We start from the raw sequence: 13,172 nt of genomic DNA on the forward strand, positions 1-13,172 counted from the left end.
CTCTAATTGCACCAGCAATCCAAATTCATAAATTTAATTCAATACAATCAAAAGCTTAAAGTAGGTTTAAAAAAATGTATACCATGAAAACATTGAGAAACATCTTGATGAGAATATCTAAGAAGGTAGATATTTCTTAAAAGAATTTCCAAAATATAATTTTTTAAAAACTATTTAAATTAAGAAAGATGCATTTCACTAGTGAAGATCTCTTACATTATATTATGTTCACCTACGAAGGTAGATTAATGTTTACTTGTCAACTTTATAACTCAACTCTTCAACCAAATGGTAAAAGGTTAGAATTTGCTATTGAAGTAAAATAGAAAGAAAAAATGTTGACTTGTTGACAGAAATTTAATACCTTTGCTTACAAAACAAAACAAAATAAATAAAACAAAAAACTAAAGGGGGAAAAAAAGAGTGGACAAGAATCATACTTGCTTGAAATAATCTCAAACGGCCTTATCCAAAAGTAGCCAAAACTGAGAAAGCAATCAGAAGAAAAACAGAGGCAGAGAGAGAGAGACAGAGACAGAGAGGTTGGGATTCTGTTTGGGGTGCCACCGCACGTTAGCTCTTCGAGAAGAAGAATCTCATCAAAATAGCTCTTCTTTTTTCACCGTTTCAGACTTTTTGCCGCCATTTCTGACACTAACTTTCTTCGACCGTTCGATAAGAAAATCTCCCATTTCCAGTGCCCCCCCTTCATGGACCCACCGCGACAACGATTCCAATGACCAAAACAACCAACTGTCTTCTTCTCCTTCCATCCACTTCAACTTTCTTCACTGTTTTCCCCAATTCCCTTTTCAGTCACCTCCAATAACCCATATCACGATTCTTCTTCCTCTTCTCCTTTTTCTTCTTTTCGATTCGATTTCCCCACGATTCCCCTTCTGATTCAGTCAATTCCTGGGATTTTTCCAGTTGGAGTTTTGAGATTTGAGAGATTTGGAGATGACGGGTTCTGGTATGAACTTGATTACCACTGTTATTGGGTTTGGAATGAGTGCTACATTCATAGTGTTCGTCTGTACAAGAATCATCTGTGGTCGACTTCGTTCGGCTCAATCCAGTACCCCCAGTTATGAGATTGAATCCAGGGTCGATCTTGAGCAGCAGGTAAGCAGTAATGTCATCTCTCTTAATCTGGATCTGCACAGTGTGTCTTTAATTTACTTCTAGATCATGAATTCCATTACAGTAGAGTGATGTGGCCAAGGATTGGAATGGTACCATTGTTCTAGGCATCTATATGTCAAAATGATGAGCCTCTTGGTTCTTTATGTTGTTTGATGCCAGCCAGAGTCCCGGGCGAGTGGTCTCGAACCGGTTTTCATAGCTGCTATACCGACGACGAAGTTCGACCGAGAGGCTTTTAGTTCTGTAGAAGATGCTCAGTGAGTACAGCTTTCAGTTCATTAGAATATTAATTGCAGAAGAATAGATAGTTAGGCTTACAGTTTTGTAGAAGATGTTCAGTGACTGATAGATAGATAACCTGACCCACTAAAACTATGGTTCATTGTGCTCCACTTTCAGGTGCTCAATCTGTTTGGGTGAGTACGAAGAGAAGGAAGTACTGAGAATAATGCCCAAATGTGGTCACAGTTTTCATCTCACCTGCATTGATGTATGGCTGAGAAAGCAATCTACATGCCCAGTCTGCAGGCTGCCATTGCAAGACTCCTTTAGAACAAAACCTGCAAGACCAATGACAGTGAGCAGAGATCAGTCTTTTGATGGTTCTGAGATTTCAACTGATCATCACTCTCAACACTGGCTTCTACCTGGCCCCAACCGTTCGGAGGGCAACACAAGCAACCAATCACACCTTCAACCCATTCCAGTAAACCCCTCAGTTCAAAGAGAGATGGAAACAGTACAATGATATTATAAATTAGCTTCACTGCTGGATAGGTAGGAGCACGATTACACAATTGGATATCCCATACTTCTGTACAAATCATTATTTCTATATTCTTTTGCATTGGGTAGTTTAGATTTCGGCTTCCTCAACCAATGCAATGAATTCTCATAACGTTGTGGATATCTCCTTAAATTTCTGCCTCATTCAACATATATCAAATGGAAGTTTGGCAGAAACTTGCAGCAATGTAGATTTTTCCTGGTGCTTAAACCAGGATATTGAATCAAGTTGATGCAGAAACTTCCACACGATCTAGACAGTTCTTGCTTGCACAAACATTTAAAAGTTTTGAGATTAAATTAGCCTAACTCTCTAAGTTTTAGTTGTCAAGATATTTACCTATGCAAAACAACGTGAAATATCTTAATAAAATATCACATTCAAGGGAAATTTTGGCAACTTGCATTGCAACTCTTTCGGGAAACTAAAATAAGCCACATAGATATTAAGGATCAAGGTGGCCTTGCAATCTCATTAAACCGATAGTTTACATCAGCCATTTCTATTGTGTGGAACTGCTACAGCCATGAAAGAAGCTTATAAAACACAGGGTCTAAATCAAGAAAATGTATTGTACTATTCAAAGCACGCAATCGAGACTACATGGACGAAGAAAAACTAAACGGAAGCATTAATAAGTTAAAATCTTTTTAGTCCCCCAAAACTGACTTTGGAGTGGGCGAGGTATCTTTGGGAGATCGGTGGAGTGGGCCATGAGCATAATGCAATGAGTGAGACTCCAATACCCGACTATGCAATACAATTACAGAAGATAAAACCAGAACAGAGACGTCAACCTCAGCCTGTGTAGCAGTTGATCGTGTTCCAACACCCTGCCGATTTCTGTGTGCAAAAAAATATTAGCTTTGATGTTGTCGCTTCAACGATGCTATCCTTTCATCACACCATGGGGAAAACGAAATAGCACAAAATTGATAACATATCGAGACTTGACGAAGGCACGGTCAAGCCCTGTAGCACTGATACAGCCCAGACCTCTGGCAAAAGGGCTCACTTGGAAATCTAATTCTCAAAGAAACTGGCAAGAAACCTTAAATGACACATAGACCCTCGTTGAATTACTCTTCAGCCTTGATATTGGCATTGAGATTCCATGCACCTTCAGTTCCCTCTATAAATCCTAGTTGTCATCTCCATCACTATATAGAGGGCAGATTATCAGATCGCATAAAAACAGATGAATCAAAATGAGAAGTCTGGATAAAATGCTACACCTCCTGTTTGATGCTCTCAGAAAATTCAAACCCTATTTGAAGTATCTTTCTATAAAACTATGTCCATGCTTTCCTTTTTATCTTCTGATTGACCAACGTTGCCTTAATAACTTCTATGAATCAAGAAATCTGAGTTTAAGCCCTTCTTATATCAATCAAATTGATAGAACTTGCAACAAAAACTAAAGGGTGAGAAGGAAACAAGAGAGAATAGCTTTACTTTGAAACCTTTTTCACAAAGAAAACCGAGTTAGCCTTTCTTAAATTAACCAAATCAACAACATTTTACCACTAAAAACTAAACGGTAGAAAGGAAACATAAGAACATGCACCAAGAAACTTGAGTTGAAGACTTTTCTTAAATTAACCAAATAAATCAAAATTAAGCAGAAAAAACTAAGGGGCAATCTGGGAGCTAGTTTGAAAATCAAATTGGCTTAAAGGTTGATATTATTTTTCGGTGATTTTAAAAAAGAAGAATAACTCCAGTTGTTTTAAAATGCATTAACATCCATGTAAAAACACAAAAGATACAAGTTAATAGAACTTCTAAGTAACAGCCATCCAAATGTGTTTTCACTAAAGCTTTGTTCTATAAGGCAAGAAGTTGTTTCCTCATAATAACTCGGAAACAGATATTAACTTCTCAATGACACCAATTAATAAATGGAAAGATTAAACATATAAACTAGAATTAAAGCAATGGATGCAGATAAGGATGACTAGAGAAGTATACGAGACCTCACGACTTGCTGAAATGCCAGAAATCCAAAACTTAATAACAGTTAAACATGAACATTGTGAGAACAAGAATAAAGCTTTTTGTATCATATATATGCAATTACCTTTGAAGGCTAGTGGAAGTGTTGAACTTCCACAACAGCACTTAATTTACAAACTCAGTAGGACAATTGTGTCATAAATTATGTAAAGATCATCACAAACAATACTCTCACGGGGTTTCAAATTTCGATAAGCGTAAGGTTCCGAAGGAGGCAAAGAATGTGCCCAGTATGTTCCTCATGCTAAATTGCTAATCCAACCAAAAGGGCTCCGATTGCCTCAATTTCAAGTTCCACTCCAGAATGCTAATTGAAGAATCAAAAGCTGATAGCAATGGTGATAACATAAATTGAAATGTTCAGAGCCTCACCAGAATGCGAGTAAATTCTTCCATCTCGATTTTCAAACTCGGCCACGTCTCTGCCTCACGCATGAAACTGGGAAATGAGGTCCAAGGCCCGCAATCTCTCAACATGAGGATCGAAACCCTTGGGTGTCGCAGTAAACCTATTATCACGATGCACTCGTCTTTCCTCCGCCATAGCCGCTGCCGAGGGCGATAGTTGGCGCTTTACCCGCTTGTTCTTAATAAAACAATCCTTCATCTTCTCCTCAACCATTTCAATAGTGCCCTTGGAATCGTGCTCAGCGTCAGCATCATCGTCGTCGCCGACCTGCATCGGCTCGTTGCCGTCGTCGTTGAAGGCGGCGCTGGTTGCAGAGGAGAGGGAATTTTCGTTGATGGAAGGGCGAGGAAGAGGAAGAGACTGGGAGAACTGAGTTTTAGAGAGGAAAAGGGAGAGGTTGAGGTTGGCCTGGTGGAGAGAATTATAGATTTGAAGGAGATGGGTTGGGTTAGAGGAAGAAGGAAGCTGCTTGGCCATGAAGGATGCTTGCTCTAGCGATAGTAAGAGGTCGGACAATGAAGGTGTTGCCCCTTCTGCCATGGCTTCCATCTTCCTTCTCTCACTTTAAGCTAAAGAATTGCAGAAGGAAAGCAAGTTGTATGATGAACCAATAATCACACTCTCTTAACTCTCACAAAGTCTACATTGCGTTTATAACACCCAAATAAAATTCCAATTTTATCCTAAACTTTTCATGCCCATCCGCTTAAATTTTTTGATCAATTGATGATTTAAGTTCTTAATGATATTTCTTCACCCATTGATATTAATTTTTTCTTGTTGGATCTTTAGATAATATATAATTAAATTCACTTTCACGTAGTTGCTAACTCTCGTGTGTCAATTGAACTATACTCGAACAAATATAACAATTTCAAGACAATTTATAAACCTTTTGTTCGAGGTCCCCTAAAAACATTAGCAAAAAATAATTTTTGGAACATGAAATTTTTTGTCTAACATCAAGTCCTAAACAAAAACATAAAATTGAGCGGAAACGACTCTCTAGTCCCATATGGCACCTACAACAAACCTCCTTGTCAAGCGTCTGGTACAATCTTGCCTTTACCTGAAAAAATATTTTAAAAAAAGTGAGCATTTAAAATACCCAGTAAGTAACCTCATTACCGGGGTCAAGCTATGCAAACACATGTGCAACATGAAATTGAATATTCTAAACTAGTGGAGCCTAACATGAAGAAATAAAGACTGAACATGGGTTGTAATCTGAGTGAACAATTTAACCTGCCTTAGCGTAGGTGAGATGTATTCATACTAACTGGTGAACCCAAAGGACACACAAAACTGTTGGATCCAAAGGCGCACATAATTTGGTGGATCCAAAGGCGCACATAATCTGGTGGACCTGAAAGCACACATAAACTGAATTTGAGGTGTATATAGCTACGGGTAGGAGGACAATTGTTACTAAACTAGTCTATCATGGAACATGCAGTTAGATCCCATAATATGAATTATAGCATAATATCTTATAAATTCATGAATTCATAGAATAACATCACATAAATTCATAGCATGCATAACTAAAATCCTTTCACCAATGAAAGACGACCCTTTAACTACTGTTGCACAACACTTATCCTTCTAAATCCCAACCTTAACACCCAAACGTTAAGGGTAAATTAAATCCTAGGCCAAAATTTAATGGGCAATTCAAGTTTCACTGAGAATAACTCATATCTTATATATAAAAAAAAAAAGTTGAAACCCACAAATATTGATGGACAACAACTTATGATGGAAAAATGAGTATATATGAACGGAATACACTAGCATTGATTATATCTCAACTAGAAATAATACACTCAATGTATAATATTCAAAACTAAAACATAAGTAAAATGATGTAACAAGACTTAGATATGGAAATAATCAAAGACTTGAAAGAACCTCAAAACTTTTGGTGACTCAAAATATAATCGAGACACTCTTCTGATAAATGTTGTCATAAAGAAAATTATTTGCTCTGCACGGGCTGCAATTTGACTAAGTGATCGTCTCAACAGGATACAACGACTAACTCCAGTAGAACTGTAACCTCGAACTACTCGTATTTGGCAGAACTCTTGAATACTTACTCTCAACTCAAGTCAAGAACAAAGAAAAGAAAGAAAGAAAGAAAGAAAGGAGCAAACTCTTCAATTTGGAATGGTTGCTACAAATGACAAGCCAAGTAGCTATTTATAGACTAGTAACTTAACAACTCTAAAAATACAAAATAAAATCAAATAAATATAAAAATATAAATATTTGTCAAATTTATCTCAATTGAGTTGTTATTTGACAAAAATCAAACATAACTTATTCAAATTGAAGAAACTACAAATTTAACTTTCATACATGTTAATTTTGTACATGAATCATCATTTTAATTTAAGTTTCAATCCAATTTAAAAGTTTAAACAATAGATTTAATCTATGTAGTTAAATCCATTTTATCTAATATCGGAAACATTGTGGGTAATGTTAATTTCATGTCAAAGTTCAATAGACATTCAAGAATTTTCAAGAAAACTTCAAAATATCCACTACTATAAAATCTACATTACTTGACAACTGCAATTTTTACTTACTTGACGTTTTTTTAAACGTAATTTAATGACATTTTTAAAGAGAAAACATCTAAGTAATATGTTAAAAGAGTGGAGATTTCATGGATATGTTCGAACTTTTTTAAGATGTCAAGTTTTACTTAACTTTTACTCGACACAATTTACATATCAAGAATAATTTTGACCTCTTTGAATTTTTAATTGACATATTTTAAATATCAAGAAAAAAATCTCAAACCCTTTTTCTTGCGCCTTCGCGATTTTGCAGCCCCCATAATCTCAAACCCTCTTGCACGTTCGATTTCTCAGATTCAACTCCGATTAATCTTAGAAATCGTTCGACTCCTTCAGTGAAGCTTGGAAATCTTTCGACTCTGGTGAATCTTCCAAATCGTTCGACTCCGGTGAAGCTTCCAAAACGTTCAACTCAGGTGAAGTTAGTGAAGTTTTCGTTCGACTCCATATTCCTTTAGCTCTTTTTAGCTATTTCGCCTCTACCTTCTAACCCTTTTTAACAAAGCATTCTTCTTTTTACTGCTCTGCCACCTAGCACTCATCCTTTAAAATAAATAAATCTCCACAACTACTAGCCTTAGACTATCCAAGAGAGTGATGGAGCTTGTGATCAAACGAGATTATCATATAGACCTGTTGTTCCCTTTTCCCTCTTTCTAGTTCAATGAATTGATTGTTACCTTGCTGGTGTATTGGGGCTGCTAAGAATCTTTATCTATGTGGTATATATAATGTATGCATTTTTCATTTTGGTTCTATTTGGCAGTGATGACCAATTGGCTATTGATCTTAGTTTTGTGTGCTTATGTTGTCTTGATTTTTCCCCCCATTGAAGGCCCTTATTTTTACTAACCTTAAATTATATCCTGATTGACAACTAAATAATTTTCTTTGAAAAAAAAAAAGAAGAAGGAAGTCTGATGTTCAATTTCTTGACATTGGAGGTAATTATAATCTAATTAGTTCTTGTCATGTGCAACCATGCTATGATACCATGTCCATTTAAGAAAAGCAAGCATTAGAGAGTTTTATGGTGAGTGAGTGCAGCCTAAGTGGACTTTTTACTTTCTTGAGTTATAAATTTGTTGCAATGAATTTGTTTTGGAACCTAGCTTTCTAACTTATTTTTCTTGTTCTTTTCTGGTTGGTGTTCCAATGGATTGGCCTTTTCTCATCCACAGTAATCTTCCCTTCTCTTCTGCAACTTCAAAAAGGCATCATAGAATTAGAAGATAGAAAGCAAAAAGAAGTCTGCAATTCCAGGTACAATAGAAGGGATGAGTTTGGAGTTTAACGACATGGTTGTTTTGCCCAACTGCAACCATTCTTTGTGCTTGAAATGTTATCGAGACTGGTACGGATTTATTTGTTATTAAGGTCCTTTTGATAGTGACTTTGAGAAGTGGAAAAAAAAGGTAGAATTCAAGTGCTTTAAAGTGAATAGATAAGTTGCATTGTTTAACTTAGTTTTCTTTACCAATGGGGTATTTCCTCTTATTAGTCTAAAGAAGGAAATTAAGGAGTTGTAGAATTTCTCCAATATCCCGTTGGTCTGAAAAATCTTTCATAGTCAACTTTCTTGAATTTGCTTGTTTCGAGAAAGATTTCTCCTAATTAACAGTTTTTGGCATCGTTCCATAGAACTGAAGAATTATTTTTATTATATATGGATGTTTCATTGTTCAAAGCTCTATGCATATATATTAAGTAATATACTTTTGTTGATAGGTTACTTATTAAACAATGTCACTTTCTTCGTTGTGTTGCTAGAGTGAATTAGTTAATTTTGATGTTTGTTGAAAGTTGAATTGTGTATAGAATGTTTTTTTTTTTTCTTTTATGAAAGGTATTGTAATTAAAGTGTGGGGTAGGAGAGTCGAACCTCAATTCTCGAGGCCGATAGTACAGACACTATGAGTTGAGTTACGCTCTTGTTGGCATTTTTATTTAGTGTAAAGAATTAATACACTATGATGTTTATTTAGTGCATTTGTATGATATGTATTAATTATTGACTTTGTATTGTAGTGTCCTTTACAAGTGGGAACTATCAAATGTGAGTATTATGTTATGAGATATATGCGAGAAATCGTGTCTAAAGAGAAGAATATTATCACAGATGCAGTATGTCTTTAAACTACTTATATATATTGTAACATTATAAATAGTGTAAATAGTAAATAAATATATATTTGAGTTTTTATGTTTTATAGATTGATATGAGGAGCTCGTACTCGCAACTTGAATTGGATGAAGTATGCATAGAATGTGCTGAATATTTAGGTGGACTTCCTATAAATTTTGTATATGTGGCTACATGGGAATGCTCAAAACTTTTTTTTGTGTAAATGTTTTCTTCAGCCATTATAGGTTATATACTTCAAAGAAATGTGTGGTGGATGATAGAATTTTAGTGTTGTGATTTTTGGAATACATAACACATATATTGATCTTACAATTTTGGAATTATCATATATTGGGGTGGGTTATTGCTAGAGTATATATACTATTGTACGATTGGTCTTGTAAATTTTTGGAATCATTCATATACATGGAAGGTAACAGAAGAATGAAATTGTTTATTTTAGTATTGTGAATTGTTACATTAGATATATAGGCTGATATGTAGACCTGAAATATGTGCAATTATTTATTTTAGTTGATGAAATTGTCTTATTGGTACACATGTAATGTAGGAAATGAGAAATGAAAATTAAATTCGAATGTTTAATTTGAAAAAAAAAAAACATAGATTACATTGGAAATGGGTCATGAATTAGAATACTTGACCATTATTTTGTGTCAAAATAAAAATATATTTGACAAATAAAAAAATGTCAAGAATAATCACATATGATACGTAATAAGTGTCAAGAATTAATACACTTGACATGTCATCAATGTCAAGTGTATTATATTTCTTGACATGGAAATTATGTCAAGAAATATTTCTCTTGATATTTTTTCAGTATCAAGTTATCATATTATACTTGACAGTCGAATACTTGACACTTTTATTAGCGTTAAGTATACCCTTTACTTGACATTGAAAAAACATCAAGTAATCTAATTTCTGTAATAGTGATCCCAGATAACCAAAACTTTATCCAAAATTGTGATTCTGGTGACCTCAAATGTCGGTGACTGTGGATCCATGAAGGCGGCTCGGTGGGCCTGGGCGACTAGAAGGGAGGAATCGTTAAAGAAAGAGAGACTGAAAGAGAGAGAACACTGCTATTGGCAAGGGCGACGACTAGAAGCAGTGGACCACGACGCGATGGTCTTGACAGCGAACTAAGAATGATGTCGTTCAATTGGAAGAAAAAGCAAAGCTATCGTCTGTGGGTCTCACAAACGCAAGATGAAGGGGGAGAGGGTATGTGGGTGAGAGGTAGAAAACTTAGAGAGATAGTGGAGGTTTTTGTATGAATGATCCTTTTTGGAGGGTCTTTATGATTGATGACCTGCCCCTTGCAAACTTATGAAATATAACTTTTTGCTTATGTCATAACACATTATCGCATTTTATAATTTATTGCGTTAGAAATGACCATGTTTATGGTAGTCTAACACAATGATCATCCTTATCATGATCTTCATTTTTTTTCAGAAAAATTGAGAAATACAACAAACATTTTATAATGTATCGTGTTAGTGATGGTCATGTAGCCCTACCGTGATGATATATTGTGATATTCATTTTTCTCACTCAAAAAACAACTAACTATGAGAAAAATTGGGAAAACACAATAGAGAAATAAAAATCGTGATAAAGTTGGTCATCACGTTAAGGTTATGATATGTATGATGGCTACCCCTAATGCAATACATTAAAAAATGCGATAGTGCATTATGACCTAAGCAGAATGTTATATTTCATACATTTGTGGGGAACGGGCCATCAATCATAGGATCCTCTTGAAAGGGTCATCTATACCAAAAAAAAAAAAAAAAAAAAAAAAAAATCTCGAAAGAATGAGGGGTTTGGGAGTCTGAGGCTAGGAGTAAAAAAAAAGATAAAAGTTTTATTTATTTATTTTTATTATAAGAAAAGTCAAGATAATTTGGGACGAGGAGATTCGAAACCCCACATGGTTGCTAACATTCATATGTCAATTGAACTATATTCAGTTTGACAACATAGTTGGATATTTATTATTTTTTTGAAAATTATATTTCATATAGTCTGAAAAATGAGTCCCATTTGATTATCGTTGTGAAATCTGGGGCCACATCCAAATAATCAATAAACATAATTCAATTGTATTTGAAAGTTACTTAGGATCCACTAGATATTGTTACTTAACATAATTATGAATCTATCATGGTTACAATTATTGTGTATTGACCCTAAAGGTTAACAGTAAAAAAACAATGATATCATAAAATGCAAAGTAAACCGTCTCATTCATAATCAAAATTACGTTTGCAAAATGTATCTAAGTTAACGTGATCGAAAGCAATCTAATTAACGTGTGGGATTGAGGTCCATTACGATTGACCATCAATGGAATCTCATTATACTAATTCTGATTGTAGAGTGATAAACATGGAGACATAGTGCTGTGATTCTCGAGGTAGTTTGATTCCCCAAAAAGAGATAAAATATTGTCAATGTTTAACCGGCATTGAGAAGTTCAATTCCTAGGCCGCATTATTGTCAAAAACAGAAACTTTCGCAAAATATTGATCAAGGTTGTTTTATCTTGAACTTAATATTTATTTATTTATTATTTTTTTGGTAGACTTTTTTGGTCAAAAACTCCTAATATTGAATATTTGAATCTAGTTTGGTAACTAGTTCATTTTTCATTTTTAGTTTTTAAAAATTAAGTCTACTTTCTCTCATTTTCATAGAATGTTTGCTTGTTAGGATAAAGAGTTAATTCTTAACAAATTTTTTGAAAAATACAAAAACAAACATTTAAAAACTATTTAGAGTTAAATTGGGTGTAGGCTTAATTTTCTAAAAACTAAAAATAAAAAAAAAATAAATGGTAACTAAACGAGATCTTAATGTAAAATTTGACACATCATATCAAATCCCAAATATGGTTTATGTTTATAATATAGTTTATGTTTCAAAATGGAATTAAATATATGCTTAAATGTATCCTCTATATTTCACATTCACATTATGAAGTTGTTTTTGACAAAATATATTTAAGTTGATAAAGTTGAGAAGAAACACGGATTAGTCTTTATTTTCTGCTATTAGTTAAAAAAAAAAAAAAAAAAGAATGGAATAGAGATGGAACTTTCAACCTTAAAAAATTAATAGAAGTTGGAATTGAATTAATTATTTGAATTTTTGTAATGCAAGGATGATTTTCATTGGGAAAGACGATGATAATAATATGTTGGTGATGCAAAGTAAGAAATATTGCATCAAATTCTCCATTCATCAACCTTAAACATGTAATGTTGATAGAGTCATTTTGTGTGTTTCAGATTCAAACCAATTTAGACTTCCACTGGCTTTGGTGGTAATTGGCTGATGGTTGGGGCATTGCCTTTCCAAGTGTGATAATTGAGGATGCTGAGTTTGTTGCCCCTTCTTGGTTCCGAAATTCAATCACTGATTCCTCATCTTTATAAATTTTGTTTTGATGAATTGCATCTTCTTCATCTCGTTTTAATGAGAGACGAAACTTCTACATATATCAATAAAGAGAATAAGGTTAACAAGTAGTAGCATATTATGTTATAACAATTTTATTATACAGTATAGTGTGCTTAGTTACCTGTAGATGACTTGAAATGTTTTGTTTTCTTAGTCCAGGGACATTCATATGTTGAAGTATCTCCTTTGGATGTGCTTCTAAATTAATTAAGAAACAAAAGTTAGAAAGATATTAATTAATGAGTAGGTTAGGACAAAAGAAAAAGGAGAAACTAGGAGTGTGTTTGTGTCAGTGTCACACTCACTGTCAAGTCCCAATGCTTGAATGGTGTGCAAGAATGTATTATGCAATTGTTGAGTCCAAATGAGCTTTGGCCTTGAATGATGATGAGGTTGTTGTTTTCTAATTTGGATCATCTTCTTGTGTTGTTGAACAGGAACAGGATTATTATTGTTGGGAGGTGGTTGTGTAATAATTCCTTTGATAACTGCAAATTGCCACAGATTTCTTATAGTTTTCATGGTGAGTGGTTTTACAAGATGTAGCATTGCTCCTTTGAAGAGGCACCCCAACTTTGCAATCTCGTTATCATCACCCGTCAT

At 34.3% G+C, this 13,172-nt stretch overlaps 3 protein-coding genes and 1 long non-coding RNA gene across 9 annotated transcripts; 2 read left to right on the forward strand and 2 right to left on the reverse strand.

Annotated features, from left to right (window-relative positions):
- Positions 1-304: 304 nt before the first annotated feature.
- LOC120068852 (RING-H2 finger protein ATL72-like) lies at positions 305-2,181 on the forward strand. Its single transcript, XM_039020490.1, has 3 exons — positions 305-1,125; positions 1,306-1,403; positions 1,546-2,181. The coding sequence occupies exons 1-3, from the start codon at positions 961-963 to the stop codon at positions 1,892-1,894; spliced, it is 612 nt and encodes a 203-aa protein (XP_038876418.1). The 5' UTR covers positions 305-960; the 3' UTR covers positions 1,895-2,181.
- LOC120068853 lies at positions 961-5,005 on the reverse strand. 4 transcript variants are annotated; one of them, XM_039020491.1, is made up of 4 exons: positions 4,322-5,005; positions 2,731-3,093; positions 1,465-1,706; positions 961-1,387 (listed from the first exon to the last, which is right to left on the reverse strand). In XM_039020491.1, exon 1 carries the CDS (start codon positions 4,905-4,907, stop codon positions 4,377-4,379), a length of 531 nt encoding a protein of 176 aa, XP_038876419.1. In that variant the 5' UTR covers positions 4,908-5,005; the 3' UTR covers positions 961-1,387; positions 1,465-1,706; positions 2,731-3,093; positions 4,322-4,376. The 4 variants fall into 4 exon arrangements, with proteins under 4 accessions (XP_038876419.1, XP_038876420.1, XP_038876422.1 ...); XM_039020492.1 differs by having other exon boundaries at positions 4,014-5,005; XM_039020494.1 differs by lacking the exon at positions 2,731-3,093.
- Positions 5,006-7,129: 2,124 nt separating this feature from the next.
- On the forward strand, positions 7,130-10,531 carry LOC120068868. Of its 3 annotated transcripts, XR_005479381.1 has the most exons (4): positions 7,130-7,362; positions 8,128-8,300; positions 8,975-9,070; positions 10,029-10,531. It is a non-coding gene; the product is annotated as an uncharacterized LOC120068868 (long non-coding RNA). The 3 variants fall into 3 exon arrangements; XR_005479380.1 differs by lacking the exon at positions 8,975-9,070 and having other exon boundaries at positions 7,131-7,362; XR_005479379.1 differs by lacking the exons at positions 8,975-9,070; positions 10,029-10,531 and having other exon boundaries at positions 7,135-7,362; positions 8,128-8,966.
- A 1,868-nt stretch (positions 10,532-12,399) lies between these two features.
- LOC120068865 (two-component response regulator ARR10-like) lies at positions 12,400-13,172 on the reverse strand. The gene is made up of 3 exons (XM_039020510.1): positions 12,875-13,172; positions 12,691-12,767; positions 12,400-12,600 (listed from the first exon to the last, which is right to left on the reverse strand). Exons 1-3 carry the CDS (start codon positions 13,170-13,172, stop codon positions 12,400-12,402), a joined length of 576 nt encoding a protein of 191 aa, XP_038876438.1.

The sequence above is a fragment of the Benincasa hispida genome, unplaced genomic scaffold (genome assembly GCF_009727055.1).
Source record: "Benincasa hispida cultivar B227 unplaced genomic scaffold, ASM972705v1 Contig123, whole genome shotgun sequence".
Lineage (NCBI taxonomy): Eukaryota > Viridiplantae > Streptophyta > Magnoliopsida > Cucurbitales > Cucurbitaceae > Benincasa > Benincasa hispida.